Below are 14,380 nucleotides of genomic sequence, written 5' to 3'. Positions count from 1 at the left end.
CTGAACTAGGCCCATAGTCCTGTAAAGGGTGACAATGCCCCTTTTTCAATGTTTGTTGGCATCCTACACAAACTAAATTGTGTTCCAAAGGAATCTGCACTATACTATCAGTTGAATGCCATAAAATTCCCCCATCTCTAGCTGAAAATTCCCACCTGTAGCATATTTATGGCTGTATTAAGCATGGATTGAATGACACAACTTGTCTGGTCTTCGTTCTTCAAAAGGGCCCAAGTGTGTGACTCAGGGCTTGTCTACACTGGCACTTTACAGCACTGCAACTTTCTCGCTCAGGGGTGTGAAAAAACACCCCCCAAGCGCATCAAGTTTCGGTGCTGTAAAGCACTAGTGTAGACAGTGCACCTGCGGTGGGAGATGCACTTCCAGTGCTGGTAGCTATTCCCCGCGTGAAGGTGGTCTCCCAGAGCTGTGCTGTAATTACACAAGTCATGTTAAAGCACTGCTGCTAGTGAAGACGTACCCTTATGTGATGCTCACTACCCACAAGGCTTGGCGTATTTTTGGTCAATTTAGACCTCTCCAAACCTTATGGCCTGATTTTCAAAAGTGTGCAGCACCCACAACTCCCACGCACATCACCTGGAGCTATTGGGTCCCGAGCATCCCTGAAAATCATGCTATTGATCCACTATCACCATGTTCACAACATGCAACATTAAAAAAAAGTTATTGCTATTTGCTTTTCTTTACAGAGCTGAAAGACTAATGTAATGCAAATACCTCATATTGTCAATCTTAAACATCATTACCTTGCACACGGTGACAAATTGCTGATCATTCCCAGCTCCCACCACCAGGTAGCCATCCTTAGTTTTGAAAGCCTACAAAAACAAACAGAGATGTCAAATTATGACTAAAATATACTGCACGAGACTATCTTTCAAGTTCTGGCCCTGTAATGAATTTCCAAAGGTCTTTCTCAAGTGAACCATTATGTTCAAATTCAATTTATGGTTTTATAAAAGCAGTTCAAAGTGAGAAAAAAAAACAGTAATTTAAAGTTCCTTTGATTTTTCCCATTCTGGCAGGTCTTCTTTTAAAGGCTGACAATGCAAACAGATTTATTTTATCTGCTACTCCTCTCCTTAGTACAAAGATATGTAACTTGGCTTTAAGCCGTTTGAGTTACATCTATGATTTGTGTAAGTATGTGGAAAAGCCTTTTTCACCGTGGATATAACCTCTATGCGGAGGACTAGCACAAACTTGGGGCTTAAATGGTACATAGGCCTTCTGCTGGTTCTATGCACAGGAGGCAAATTTCACTTTATGTTCTCAGAGAGCAATTTTCTTATGCAACATTAAGGTCTGGTCTACAGAGTTTTTATACAGTATAACTATTTTAGTTGGAAGGGTGATTTTTTTTTAACCAAAATAGTTAAATCAGTACAACCCCTAGTGCAGATGGAGTTATACAGGTGCCGTATACTGGTATAGCTTATTCCCCTCCACACAGAGGAACCAGTTATAGAAGCATAAGGCTCTTTTATACCACTGTAATTGCATCCACTCTCCAGGCTGTGTAGCACTTTAACTATAACAGTATAGTTAAAGTGTTATAATTTTTGTGTGTAGACAAAGCATAACCTGCTTAGACACAAGAGACTAAGCTACATTTAGAACAACACTTGCTTACTGTCTCTATAAAACGCACTTCCTAGCAGAAAGAATTATACAGGTCAAAGAGAAAAGTATGAAAGCAACTTTCCAGTTGGATAATTAGCCACTTGACTGTAAGATTCTCACTTAGAAAATGAGGGCCAAATCCTGTAGGCTTACTCAGTCGCAAGCATTCAAAACTCCTGTTGATTTGGTCCTAAACTAATAAAAATATACAGGCATGTAGACTACATATAACTGTTTTTACTGTGTTTTCAGACTGAGACACAGGCAATGAACACAGAGAAACTTTGGGAAGAAGAACATAGAAAAGAATTATGCAAAGCTAAAAGGTTCCTTAACATTTATTACGTAAACATTTATTTATGCAGATTTTAGTCTAAAAGAAACACTACAGCAGTTATCGAGGACTAACCTAGCAATATTTAACCACTTTTTTGCAAACAAACAAGTATCAATAATTAAGATTCTGACTTTTCTAGCAGTAATTGTGTCCAATACTACTGTCATGATAAAAAAAAATTATCTTCAGCAACAGGATGAGTCTATTTTAATAATCTCTCAGTCCAAATAGCAATATTTTTTGTTGATGCTATGTACTCTAAAACTAGCCACATACACATTACACAAGTTAATGTTTAATTTCGATGTGCTCTTTTGTGTGTATAGAACCCAGTCATTTTTTATTTATATGATCACGTGGTATTTCTCTATTAATGCAAATTACAAATTCTTCTACAAACCTTCATGCTTTGCAATTTCTAATCCTGAGGTCTCCACTAGTGCCACCATTATTAGATACAGAATAAGTACATACACACAGAAAGAACTTTTCTCATTAAAAAAAGGTACACATTGCATGAAAGATGACACAACGGCAATAAATACATATTCCAAAATATTCTCAAAATCAGCATTATGGCTTAAAACAAAGAGTTTGGTACTTATTAGCAATTACCTCTGAGGCACATGCAATCTCTGTAAGAATTGCAGTCACATGACAAGCCACACAGCAGTATTAAACATGCATCCATAACGGTAAGCTGCCAAAACGGCGGAAGTCACTCAAAATTTAAGGGGGTCCGGTCATTAGCATTTATGCTTCAGTGGCTTTGTGGTATGTGTGGGAAAACTGATCATTCTTAATTGCATTGTATATATAAAAAGCAAAAACAACAGTCATGTCATCCTTACTCAACAAAAATAGTATCATCATAAATGCAGCAGTGTCTTTTTGCATGAAGCTTACTCAACTTCCTTCAGCAGCTATTTCTGAGCGTCCCATTACAAAATAGCTGATTATTTGCCAGTAGTTGTTGCTGATAAAGCAGAAACTTTCCAATGTTATTAGCACAGCATCGATGCCAACATTTAAGAATGATAACAATGGTTTTATTCATCGCTCATAAATGTACACACACCACAGGTTACCGCAGGTTACTGTCTGGTCACAGAAAGCTTTACTATAGTATTATTCAAAGGAGATTCAGGGCAAAGTGCAAACAGACTTTAATGAGATTTTGTTTTGATAAACTGCTGTCTATCACATCGAATCATTTCAAATTAGTGCAATAAAAGGCATTTCACACAAGGCAAAAGTCTTTTTTCCTCCCCTATTTTTGGAAGAATGAAGGCTTATGATAGGATATGACACAAATTACATGCAAATTGCTACTCTAGGTGTCCTGAACTCTGGGGTATATAGTAGGTAAAGACAAAAAGCACAAAATTACTAAAATATAGACAAGAAAATTATTTCACAGCTTATTCATGGAATCAATAGAGATATAAAATGGGACATCCCAGTGCATGGTTTCTCTGCACTATCTGAGAGGTTTCTATGCAGACAATCTACCAGGAAGGAGGTTGTATGTTCAATGAGATAGTTACAGAGCACATTTAACCAACACACATAAGTTAAAGGCCAAGTCCTAAAAAGTAATGTGCATGTATCTACAATTCCCATTGACTTAAATTACAGGTACTCATGCAAGCACTCGGCACCTTTCAGAATTTGACCCTAAAAGCTGGTTTATGCTAGAAATATTTACTATACCAAAAAATAAAATCAAATAAATAACGACATATAAACATGTAACACACTTTGTATCCATGCACAAGATGTTTCAAATGGTTTACAAGCATGCTCCACACTGCTGGGTAGACTATATGTTCAGGATTCAATACCAGTTCAGTCTGAACCATTTGTGTCTGAACCATTTTAGTGACGGTGTGGGTGCAGATTTGCTGATAAGTTCTAGTCAGAACTAACCAGTCCTTCCACTACTGTCTTCCAGTGGCCTTTCATTTAATTGATCAGTTACTTGTGAGGAATTTAACCAAAGAAAATGTCTATCTAATGTATCTAAGTCTATTGTGTTTATTGTCTCCTTCATACATTTCAACCAAATGATGTACAGCAACAGTCACAGATAAGTAAAATATCTTTGCAAATGTTTCATATCTGGTGTTGGCTTCTACAAACTAATCTGTTGGGATAAAGGAACCAAAAGATATTAACTATTACTAGAGAGGGACAAGATGGTTGAAATAAAAGAAAAACTGACCCAGCTTTTAATCAATACTTTAACTGCACCCAAAACACAGAGGTCAAAGTGGTTAGTTAGCTGTGGTGGTGGTGCTGATTGTTTTCATTCCTGTCGAGCTCTGTAGTTCTTGCAAAAAAATAGTTTTGTTTGGATGGAGAAGTATCAATATACTGTGAGAATGGGTGTGCTTTCATTGCTCTCTTTAAGGTATTTCAACACAATTTCTAAACCAAAACAGTTAAGGTAAGTTTAGATAAACATCTAATTTTTGCATGCTTTCCTGAACCAAACCACCAAAACTCTTGGTGATTGACCATTATTAACTACTACTTGTTTGTACCTTTCACTTTTTAAGACAGACACCTATGTGAATGTATTGGGATTTTTAAATGTTTTTATGAAATTATTAGTTACTATTACTAAGTATAAAGTTCTTACAAAGGAAAGCACTTAACTACATGCTTCAATCTGTCCCTATTCAGGACAATACTTAAGAACATATTTAAGTCCCATTGACTATAAATGATTGATGGAGACACAGCCACAGATGCAGGAGTATCTTAGTCCACTGATGGCCCTAAAATAAGGAACAAAGCCTTGAAGTGACACTGAAAGCAGATTAGGAGACAGATGAAGGAAAGGAGGATGGGGGAGACATACGTTACTGCAGCCTATCCTGTTGCACCAGCTGGGTTCGTAGCAGTGCTTCCACAGTCAACAGCGAGTACAGTACATCAAAGTAATCTAGTCTAGAGATGAGAAACACGTGAATCACTGTGGTCAAATCTTTGTCAGAGAGGAAGGGGCAAGGTTCCTAGCAAGATGAAAGTGAGAGAAAGATATTTAGTTGCTATCTGGTTGTTTAGGATTAGTAAGTCCAATAAGACCATAAGGCTTTGCACTAAACAGACAAACAGGGAAAGACCCCCTTGATGGAAGGATAGGACAGTATCCCAAATCCCAAACAGATCCTCAGTAGGTCTTCCCCTTCTGACCTACACTACTTGCCCAGGATAAGTCTGAGCCCGCCAGTATTAATTATTTATTATTTGTATTACAGTAACACCTACAGGCCCACATTGAAATCCTGGCTTCATCGTGCTAGGTACAGTCCCTGCCTTAAACTATGGCTACATTAGAGAGCTTGCAGCTGCGCTGCTGTAAGCTTTTGAGGGTAGCCGCTCTATGCTGATGGGAGAGAGCTCTCCCGTCGACTTAATTAATCCACCCCCAGTGAGAAGTGGCAGCTATTTCGGCAGGAGAAACTCTCCCGCTGACATAGCTCTGTCCACACCGGCACTTAGGTCAGTGTAACTTATGTTGCTTGGGGGGCTGGCTTATTCATAACCTGAAAGACGTAAATTATACTGGCATACGTGGTCACGTAGACATAGCCTCAGTAAGAGGTAGTTGCTGTGTGCATGAATGCAGCACTTGACTGGTGCAAATGGGTGTGCTCACAAATTTTATAATTTTGAAGGCTCCTTTGAGAATCTGGTTTCTAGTGATTTGGACCATGGAAAAACTACCATTTTTGCCTTTAATTTATCGCCGAAGCTGTCTTAACTGCAGTTTTAAGTTACCATTGTGGTATTTCAGCCAAAGCAGCATAGGTCATGTAAGGACTAATGCTCTATAGTCACAGTGCTACGTAAAGGCTGCAATTAACAAGAAGGTGATGTATTCAGAAGTTGGCTGACCTATGTAGGAGAACTTTTCAGCTGCTAGCCAAAAGGAACTACAGCGTGTGTTCTTTTTCCTCTCCCTCCCCCTCCAACTTAATTTCCAAAAGTTATTACAGAGCAGAAGTTTCTCAGTCTCACTTCAGAAAACAATTGATCCAGAACTACGGTAACCCTTCAAAATGGGGTAAATCTGCCACATCTTTTCCACACCTTTACACATTTCTTTGAATGAAAGCTTCAACTATACATCAGCATCAAGGCGCTCCCTTCTTTCTCTCTAATGGAAAGAGCACCCCTCTTGCTGCTAAGTGATACCTAATTACACTGTAACAAATGGGAATGAGACCAAGAAATCTGGTTAATGGTAGTTCTGAGCAGTATGTATAAATCATACGGACCACACAGTTTGAAACTATTTGCCTACATTGTGCTCTCTTCTAGTAAAAGCAAACAGCCAAAATAAAAAATGTAAATTTCACAGACTTGAGCAATGTATGCTGAATGCCCTCACTTAGCAGACTAAAGCAGGGCATTCAGCATATAAAGAAAGAACTTACCTTTTTCCTCTTTAGATTTCTTTAAATGTACCACTTGGCTCCCTCTCCACTGCCATATCCCAGCATGAACTATAGTGTCACATCACAGCTACCAGGATAGTTTCCTGGACTAAGCATAGCACTGAGAATCAGGAGGCCTTACTCACTGAGAATCAGATCCAATTGCTGTGTAGCCATTGGCAAGCCACTCAGGCCCACCTTTTTGTAAGAGTGCACCAATTATGTGGGCCTCAATCTTTGGGCATCCAGCTTGAAACACTTGTTTACCAGGAGTCAGTAACTACCACAATTCCAAGTGAAGTCAGCAGGAACTACAGGTGCTCGGAACCTGTGAAAATCAAGTCCTACATTTCCACCTACAGTATATTCTGCAAAATACATGATCTTATAAAACTAAGATCCTTTAAAATACTAGGTTTGGTTCACGCTTTGCCGCAGGCTTCCTACCACCCTGCACCACTGTCACATTTGTCTCTATTTTTAAACATGCATGATTTGGAGAAAGAAACTTAAAATCAATCTATCCCTTTTTGTCACAAACATTAGTCAAGTTTTAACAGTAGTAAAGACTGCATGTGACATGACAGTTGGTGTACACAACTGTCAATGTCTTATCCTATGAGGGTATAGCTACAGATATTACTAAACAACTATACACTCAGGTGGATGGATCACTTGTATTCAGAATTACAGCACACGTGCTAAGAACAAGAAGAAAAAAGAGAGGGGAACCACTGATTTCAAGCACCCGATCAAGTTGCCCAATCAAAGCCTCTTTTAATGTTTCTTTCTGTTTCTATCTTCAAAATGCACATGCAGTACTGCCAGCCCCAAACATTCAAAAATCACGAGTCAAGTCCACAAAATATTTAGGAACTGTCTTACAAATTAAGAGATTTTTAAAAACAAATACATTTGGGGTTCTTTTTACTTGACTTCTTGGTTTCTGAGTGTTTGGGATTTACTTGATTCACATTTTCAAGCATTTCTCCACAACTATGAGGGTTATTTGTTTATTTAACAAATAAGGAAAGGGCAGTCCTCACTTACAGACAGCACCCCCCAACCTGAAGCAAATATTCACGAGCAACTACACACAAGACAACAAAAACACTAACCCTGGAACCAATCCCTGCAACAAACCCCGTTGCCAACTCTGTCTGCATATCTATTCAAGAGACACCACATCAGCCACACCATCAGAGGCTCATTCACCTGCACTACCAATGTGATATATGCCATCATGTGCCAGCAATGCCTCTTTGCCATGTATATTGGCCAAACCGGACAGTCTCTACGCAAAAGAATAAATGGACACAAATCAGACATCAAGAATTGTAACATTCAAAATCCAGTAGGAGAACACTTCAATCTCCCTGGACACGTGTAGGGAGGCACCCTGGCTCCCCGCCGCGCCTGAGAAGGACGAGCCAGACCAGGTGCCGGAGTGGGCGGAGCCACCGGCGCCTGTCCCCGCCCCCCAGAAGTCAAGGGGCGGGACAGGAAGTATAAAAGCCCGGCCCCAGCGCTCAGTTAGGCGGAGGCTGCTGCAGAGGACAGACGCCGATGCTCGAGCTCCCACTGGGGCCAGCCTTCCTCGTGCCCGGTATCCAGAGGAGCGCTGGCCTGACCTTCCCCGGACACGGTACCCCGAGGAGCTGCCTGAGCGTCCCCATGCCCGGTATCTGGAGGAGCTGCTGGAACTCCCCTACGCCCGGTATCCGGAGGAGTCGCCTGAGCTCCCCTCTGTGCGGTATCCAGAGGAGTCGCCTGAGCTCCCCTCTGCCCGGTATCCTGAGGAGCCCATGGTCTGGGACCCACCGGATGACGCCGGCGAGGGATAGGTACCTAGGGAGGGGGAGATTGGAAGTGGCCTGGGGGTAGCCGACCCCAGTCAGGCTGCAGATATACCTGAGCCTATGTCACTGTGTTGCGGCCAGGATCCCCACTGACAGCAGCGAGTCTTTGCCGCTGCTAGGGCCCTGGGCTGGGACGCAGTGGAGCGGGAGGGCCTGCGTCCCCCCTGCCACCCTTCCCAGGGTGGCAGACTCCCCCTCCCCCTGGCCCGAGGAGGCCTTTGCTATTGTTTAGTTCGCTGCTCAGCCCCTGCCTAAGGGTCTGAGCCTTACCTGTGTTTGTTGCCCGCCCTGAGCCAGGGCTTGGGCTATCTAGACTGTTACTGTTTAGTTTGCTGCTCAGCCCCTGCCTAAGGCTCTGAGCCTTACCTGTGTTTGTTGCCCCGCCCTGCCCCAGGGCCGGGCTTATAGACTCTGTGTTTGCTCAGCCCTGCTGAAAGGCCTGAGCTTGAACTAGCTTGTTGCCCCGCCCTGCTCTAGGGCTGGGCTTATAGACACTGGGTTTACTCGGGCCCTGCTAAAGGGCCGGGACTCTGCCTTGTGTAGAGACTATTGGTTTGCTCAGCCCTTGCAGAGAGGTCTGAGCCCGAGATGGATTGCTGCCTGTAGGGAGGCGCCCTGGCTCCCCGCCGTGCCTGAGAAGGACAAGCCCCTTACTGGACCCTTACAACACGCAATAACAGACTTAAAAGTGGCAATTCTTCAACAACAAAAACTTCAAAAACAGACTCCAATGAGAAACTGCAGAACTGGAATTAATTTGCAAACTGGACACCATCAAATTAGGCCTGAATAAAGATGGGTGGATGGGTCACTATGAAAAGTAATTTTCCCTCTGCTGAGACTCACACCTTCTTGTGAACTGGTGGAAATGGGCCACCTTGATTGCATTGGCCTCGTTAGCACTACAGAAGTAAATTTTATTTCCCTTGGTATTCACCCCTTCTTGTCAACTGTTGAGAATAGGCCACTTCCACTTTAACTGAATTGGCTCGTTAGCACTGACCTCCCACTTGGTGAGGCAACTCCCACCTTTTCATGGGCTATAATATATATTCTGCATCCGAAGAAGTGAGCTGCAGCTCACGAAAGCTCATTCCTATATAAATTTGTTAGTCTTTAAGGTGCCACAAGTACTCCTGTTTTTTTTGCGGATACAGACTAACACGGCTGCTACTCTGAATTCTGCTTACTGTATTTTTCACTCCATGCATCTGATGAAGTGGGTTTTAGCCCATGAAAGCTAATGCCCAAATAAATTTGTTAGTCTCTGAGGCGCCACAAGGATTCCTCGTTGTTTTTGTTTATTTAACTAAAGCTGAGATTCTCTGCTCCAGGAGCTTTAAGTAAAACAGTAAATATCACGAAAGTCACAATAACATCACAAGAGTTGGTGACACTGCACATGTAAGCCAACGTGTCTGAGTCAAACGGCTCAGATACAGACCTGAATTGCCTAAGATCTGAGGTTTTAGTTCAGGCCCATTTTTAGCAATAGCGGAGATTAAATGTGGTGCTGCCAAGACAAATGATTTCAATGAAAATGTGGAGGTAGAAAATGAGACAATCTCATTGTCTTCTGCAATATATGTCTTATGGACAGTTTTCTTAGAGTTCAAAGTTTGCACACGAGTTGTAACATACTGTTTACTAAATTCGTTTTCAATGCCCTAAATTATTTCTCTGAGTCACTTCCTCAGTATTATAAATATGTCAGTTAGGAAAACTGAGGAGAATTCCATAAAGGTTACTTTATAATAGTTTTATTGATGCAATGGAGATATGTTTGGGGCTGTATTTCTGGTTTTAGGCTGCGCAACCACTTTGGGGAGAAAACTGTTGGCTTTTTTTTTAATATTTCATTCAGCCAGAAAAGAAAAATACAACAGCCCAACTATAACATGAGATAGAGAAACTCATGTCCATGCAGCAGATTTTCCCCTTTTCCCAATTCTGAATGGAATATACTACTAAATTCACCAGCCCCAGTACAGTGAGTGCTGCCAGGTATAAACACTGTATGAAAGAACAGTGAACAGCTTAAAAGTGGGAAACCTGTTCAGTTTCACAATGATTTCTAAATTATTAACATGGCTACATTAAAAATAAGCTCTTTGATATTGTAAACATGCCCCCACTGTTTTCGGTGGCCAAGAAATAAAATACCGTGCACAGGATCACATTCTCCATTGCCACATTAGTTTTCCATTAGCTTTTCAACAATGAATTTACACACACACACACAGAGACACGAATGCATATGCAAAGTAAATAAACTTTAATCACAGTATCATGCTGGAGCCAATGTAATTAAGGTTATGTCAGCATTTCCATTTAAGCCTCTATTTACAGGAGGTTTATGGCATAGCCATAAAAATCCAGTTAGGTTGAAATTAAGTAAACAGGGTCTTATACAGTAAGCAATATTTAAGAAAAAAGGCACACACACACACAGAGCAGCCATTTGCTACTTATATGGGAATTAAAACAGAAGTTTACTGGTTTTACAGGGCACAGCTGAGCTATTTTTAAAATAATATTTTCTTCGATGTTTATAATAATCTCTCAAAAGCCTGAAACCAAACTCTGTTTCTTTACCTTTTCTCTCTCATACAATGGTTCTTTTCGAACTTCTCGTGACGTTCTGGCCTGATGACATTGCTCTTTTTGATTTAAAAGCAAAACAAAAAACAGTGAAACATTTATGTTGAAAAATAAAATACATACAAGGACTGATCCTGACTGGGGCCTCTACGTTTTACTGCAATACAAATAATAATAACTAGTTCCTGGACCTTGTAAACAATTGTAAGATATAAACCTGCTTGGTCAAAATTGAGGTTGTCTTAGTATCATTTGGAAGGCAATTCACCAAATTCTGCTCTTAAGTACCCTAGTGTAAATCTGTAGAGGCTTGACTGATTTGATCTGAATTTATACAGGTGTCACTGACGGCAAAATTTGGCTCATTATTTTTGTCCCCCACCTCTGTTTCTTGGCTTTCTACAAGTGGATTTGGAGTTAAAAGCTGACCTTTGGAATAGACTTTAATACTGAATATGATTCAAGCAACCCATGTTCTGCCAACCAGACTGGCATTTCAACGTGGGAACCAGAAAGCACAAGCAATCCAAAACTCACAAAATAAGCCAGCCAATTCAATTACTTTAAAGGTCCTGCTTAAAACAAACCCTTTAAGAAGCGGTGCTGAGTGCTTTGTAGAGGCCAATCAAGAAGAGCAGCACATTAAGTGAGACTGCTGCATGAAGGCAGAGGAATCAGAATGACAACCAGGCTCCTCTCAATCTCCCTCATTAAAAAAATGCTTATGTCTTTTACATGAGACCCCACTTAAATTCACACCGAATTTACATCGGTGTGTTTTCCAATCTGGCCTTTTCACAATCTAGTCTAGGAGATTTTTAAACTAAATAGTGCTGAAGATTGAAATCCTCCATTTAACTCAAAGACAGAATGAAGAAAGGCAGAACAAGGAATCCTCACACCACCCTGCATATGTGCCTCTGCCCTATTTTACAGATCTTTCAAATTGTAAGTTTCTCAAACAATAAATGATCTCACATACCATTCTGTAGACACAATATAGTGAGCTAAGGATGGATGTTCATAAAATTCAACCTTGACTCCAAATTTCCTTGATTTGTGGTTTTAAGTCAGACTCATTACCATTTATTGCATGTAGTTTGTTGTGGTTTAAAATACTACTTTATCTTTAATCAAGGATTTAAAAACTGCATTGGTCAGACATTCAGGATGCACACTATTAAATCCTGAACTTGTGCTGAAAAAGTACTGCCAGACCAAAGCCTCAGTGCTAGTGGGAAGGATCAATAATATCTAGTGAGCTGTCAAAGTAACATTTGTGAGGTGAAAATTAATGATTTAGGCTGGAGTTTTCATATGGAGTTTCAGGGAATTAGATGCTTACCCCTATTGCCTATCCATCCTAAACCACTGTAAAACTGAGAATCCCACTTTTTCCCTACAGTATTTCATATTTATTGGTCTCTAGTACTTTAAGAAATATAGAATTTTAAAATGATATTATTGACTACCATCTTGCCTTCCCTCTCCCATATTCATTTCAAATCCAATATTATTTTAATGTACAATAACTGGGGAATCACTGGAATTAGAAACCAAGGTGTTATGCCCTCTGAAAGCTTAGAATGCCAACTTTCAAATACTTAAAACACTGATCTTTAACTCTTGCACTTAAAGACCAAAATACCATTTTAAAATGAAGTGGAGGAAAATATATATACACACGAAAAGAACAGGCATTAACATAGATCTTTCCATCCATAGAGCTCAAAGTGCTTTACAAATATAGTTAAGCAATATTTGACCCATTTTATAGATGGGGAATTGAGGTATACAGACTGAGGCCCTGTCTACAGTAGGAAGATTTTGCCAGTATGGTTATACCATTATAACTGTGCCAGCAAAACTCTGTTGTGAGGATGCAATTTTATCAGTATAAAAGTGTTTATACTGGGAACCAGCATAAGCTATACCAGTATAAGCAAAGTTATACTGGCATAACTTCATCTATAGCAGGGCTTTTACCAGCATAGCTATGTCACTTAAAAAAAAATCACATCCCCTAATTGATATAACTATGCCTGTAAAACTGTTTAAAGAGTAGACCAGGTCTAAGTATTTTCAAGGTCACACTGTAAATCAGTAGCACATCTGGAAAGAGTACCCAGATGTCTTTGTCTGTAGTTATCCATAGTTCTCTGACAAAATATATTCGGCTTTATATTCACTTCTGGGTGCAAGTCAAGTTGCTGTCCATCTATATTTTAAGCTCTTCTTCAGAAAATCTTTTCACGCTGACAATCTCACAAACTAACACTGTCTTTAGAACATAAGAACATAAGAACATAAGAAAGGCCGTACCGGGTCAGACCAAAGGTCCATCTAGCCCAGTATCTGTCTACCGACAGTGGCCAATGCCAGGTGCCCCTGAGGGAGTGAACCTAACAGGCAATGATCAGTGATCTCTCTCCTGCCATCCATCTCCATCCTCTGATGAACAGAGGCTAGGGACACCATTCTTACCCATCCTGGCTAATAGCCATTTATGGACTTGGCCACCATGAATTTATCCAGTCCCCTTTTAAACATTGTTATAGTCCTAGCCTTCACAACCTCCTCAGGTAAGGAGTTCCACAAGTTGACTGTGCGCGCTGTGAAAGAACTTTTTTTATTTTTTTTAAACTGCTGCCTATTAATTTCATTTTTTGACCCTAGTTCTTGTATTATGGGAATAAGTAAATAACTTTTCCTTATCCACTTTCTCAACATCACTCATGATTTTATATACCTCTATCATGTCCCCCCTTAGTCTTCTCTTTTCCAAACTGAAGAGTCCTAGCCTCTTTAATCTTCCTTGTTGAGTAAGAATATTGAGAAGATGATAGACAGACAAGCATGGAGCCAAACAGAAATCTCAGATTTTCTTGATCCCTTTCAGTTAGATTTTGGCCTCAGTTTGACAAGAAACTGCTCTTTTCTCATTGGTTGATGATCTCATCCAGGTGATGGACTAAGATCAGGTATCTACACTGATACTTTTCAGATTCATCAGCAAACTTTGACACTGTTGACCATTAGGTTTTTGTTGAATCTCCTGTAGTCCCCAGCTTACAAGTGGTTCTGCTATTTTCCAAGAGGTCTCATAGGTTGATTTGTGAAAATTGCTTGTCTTCACTGAGCAATTTCTTGTATAGTGTATTGTAGGACTCAATTTTTTCACCCATATGATCAACAGGTATGAGACTATTTTGGAAGCAAGTGAGTTGATCTGGATTGTGGTGCTCTCTGTACCCAGAAAACAAACAGACCTGGATGAGCAGTCTATGGCTGAAATTAGGGTATGGATGAGAGCAAAGTTAATCTGGATAAAACAGAAGTGATGGTAGTGGGTTGCATGAAGGATCACGAGGGTCCCCACAGGTAATTTCTGCTGTCATTTTTGAGGGTTTTGCCCATCCTTCATTGAAAAAGTTCAAAACTTGGAAATGTTACACCCTTCTGCTCCTGAAGTTAGGGGTGGGATCTGC

The 14,380-nt window shown here is 40.4% G+C and overlaps 1 protein-coding gene across 12 annotated transcripts in view; it reads right to left on the bottom strand.

The window, feature by feature from the left end:
- Nucleotides 1–14,380, bottom strand: part of SUGCT (succinyl-CoA:glutarate-CoA transferase) — a 658,579-nt gene that overhangs the window by 449,775 nt on the left and 194,424 nt on the right. For all 12 annotated transcript variants that reach the window (XR_005594438.1, XR_005594442.1, XR_005594440.1 and 9 more), the window contains exon 10: nt 771–842. Coding sequence is in view for 7 of the 12 variants with exons in the window: in XM_039525907.1 (XP_039381841.1) it covers nt 771–842 (72 nt within the window). In the remaining 5 variants the exon portion in view is untranslated. The remainder of the gene's footprint in view (nt 1–770; nt 843–14,380) is intronic.

The sequence above is a fragment of the Mauremys reevesii genome, linkage group 2 (genome assembly GCF_016161935.1).
Source record: "Mauremys reevesii isolate NIE-2019 linkage group 2, ASM1616193v1, whole genome shotgun sequence".
NCBI lineage: Eukaryota > Metazoa > Chordata > Testudines > Geoemydidae > Mauremys > Mauremys reevesii.
Note: the sequence above shows the minus strand (reverse complement) of the source record. Positions and strands in the feature narration are given on the sequence as shown.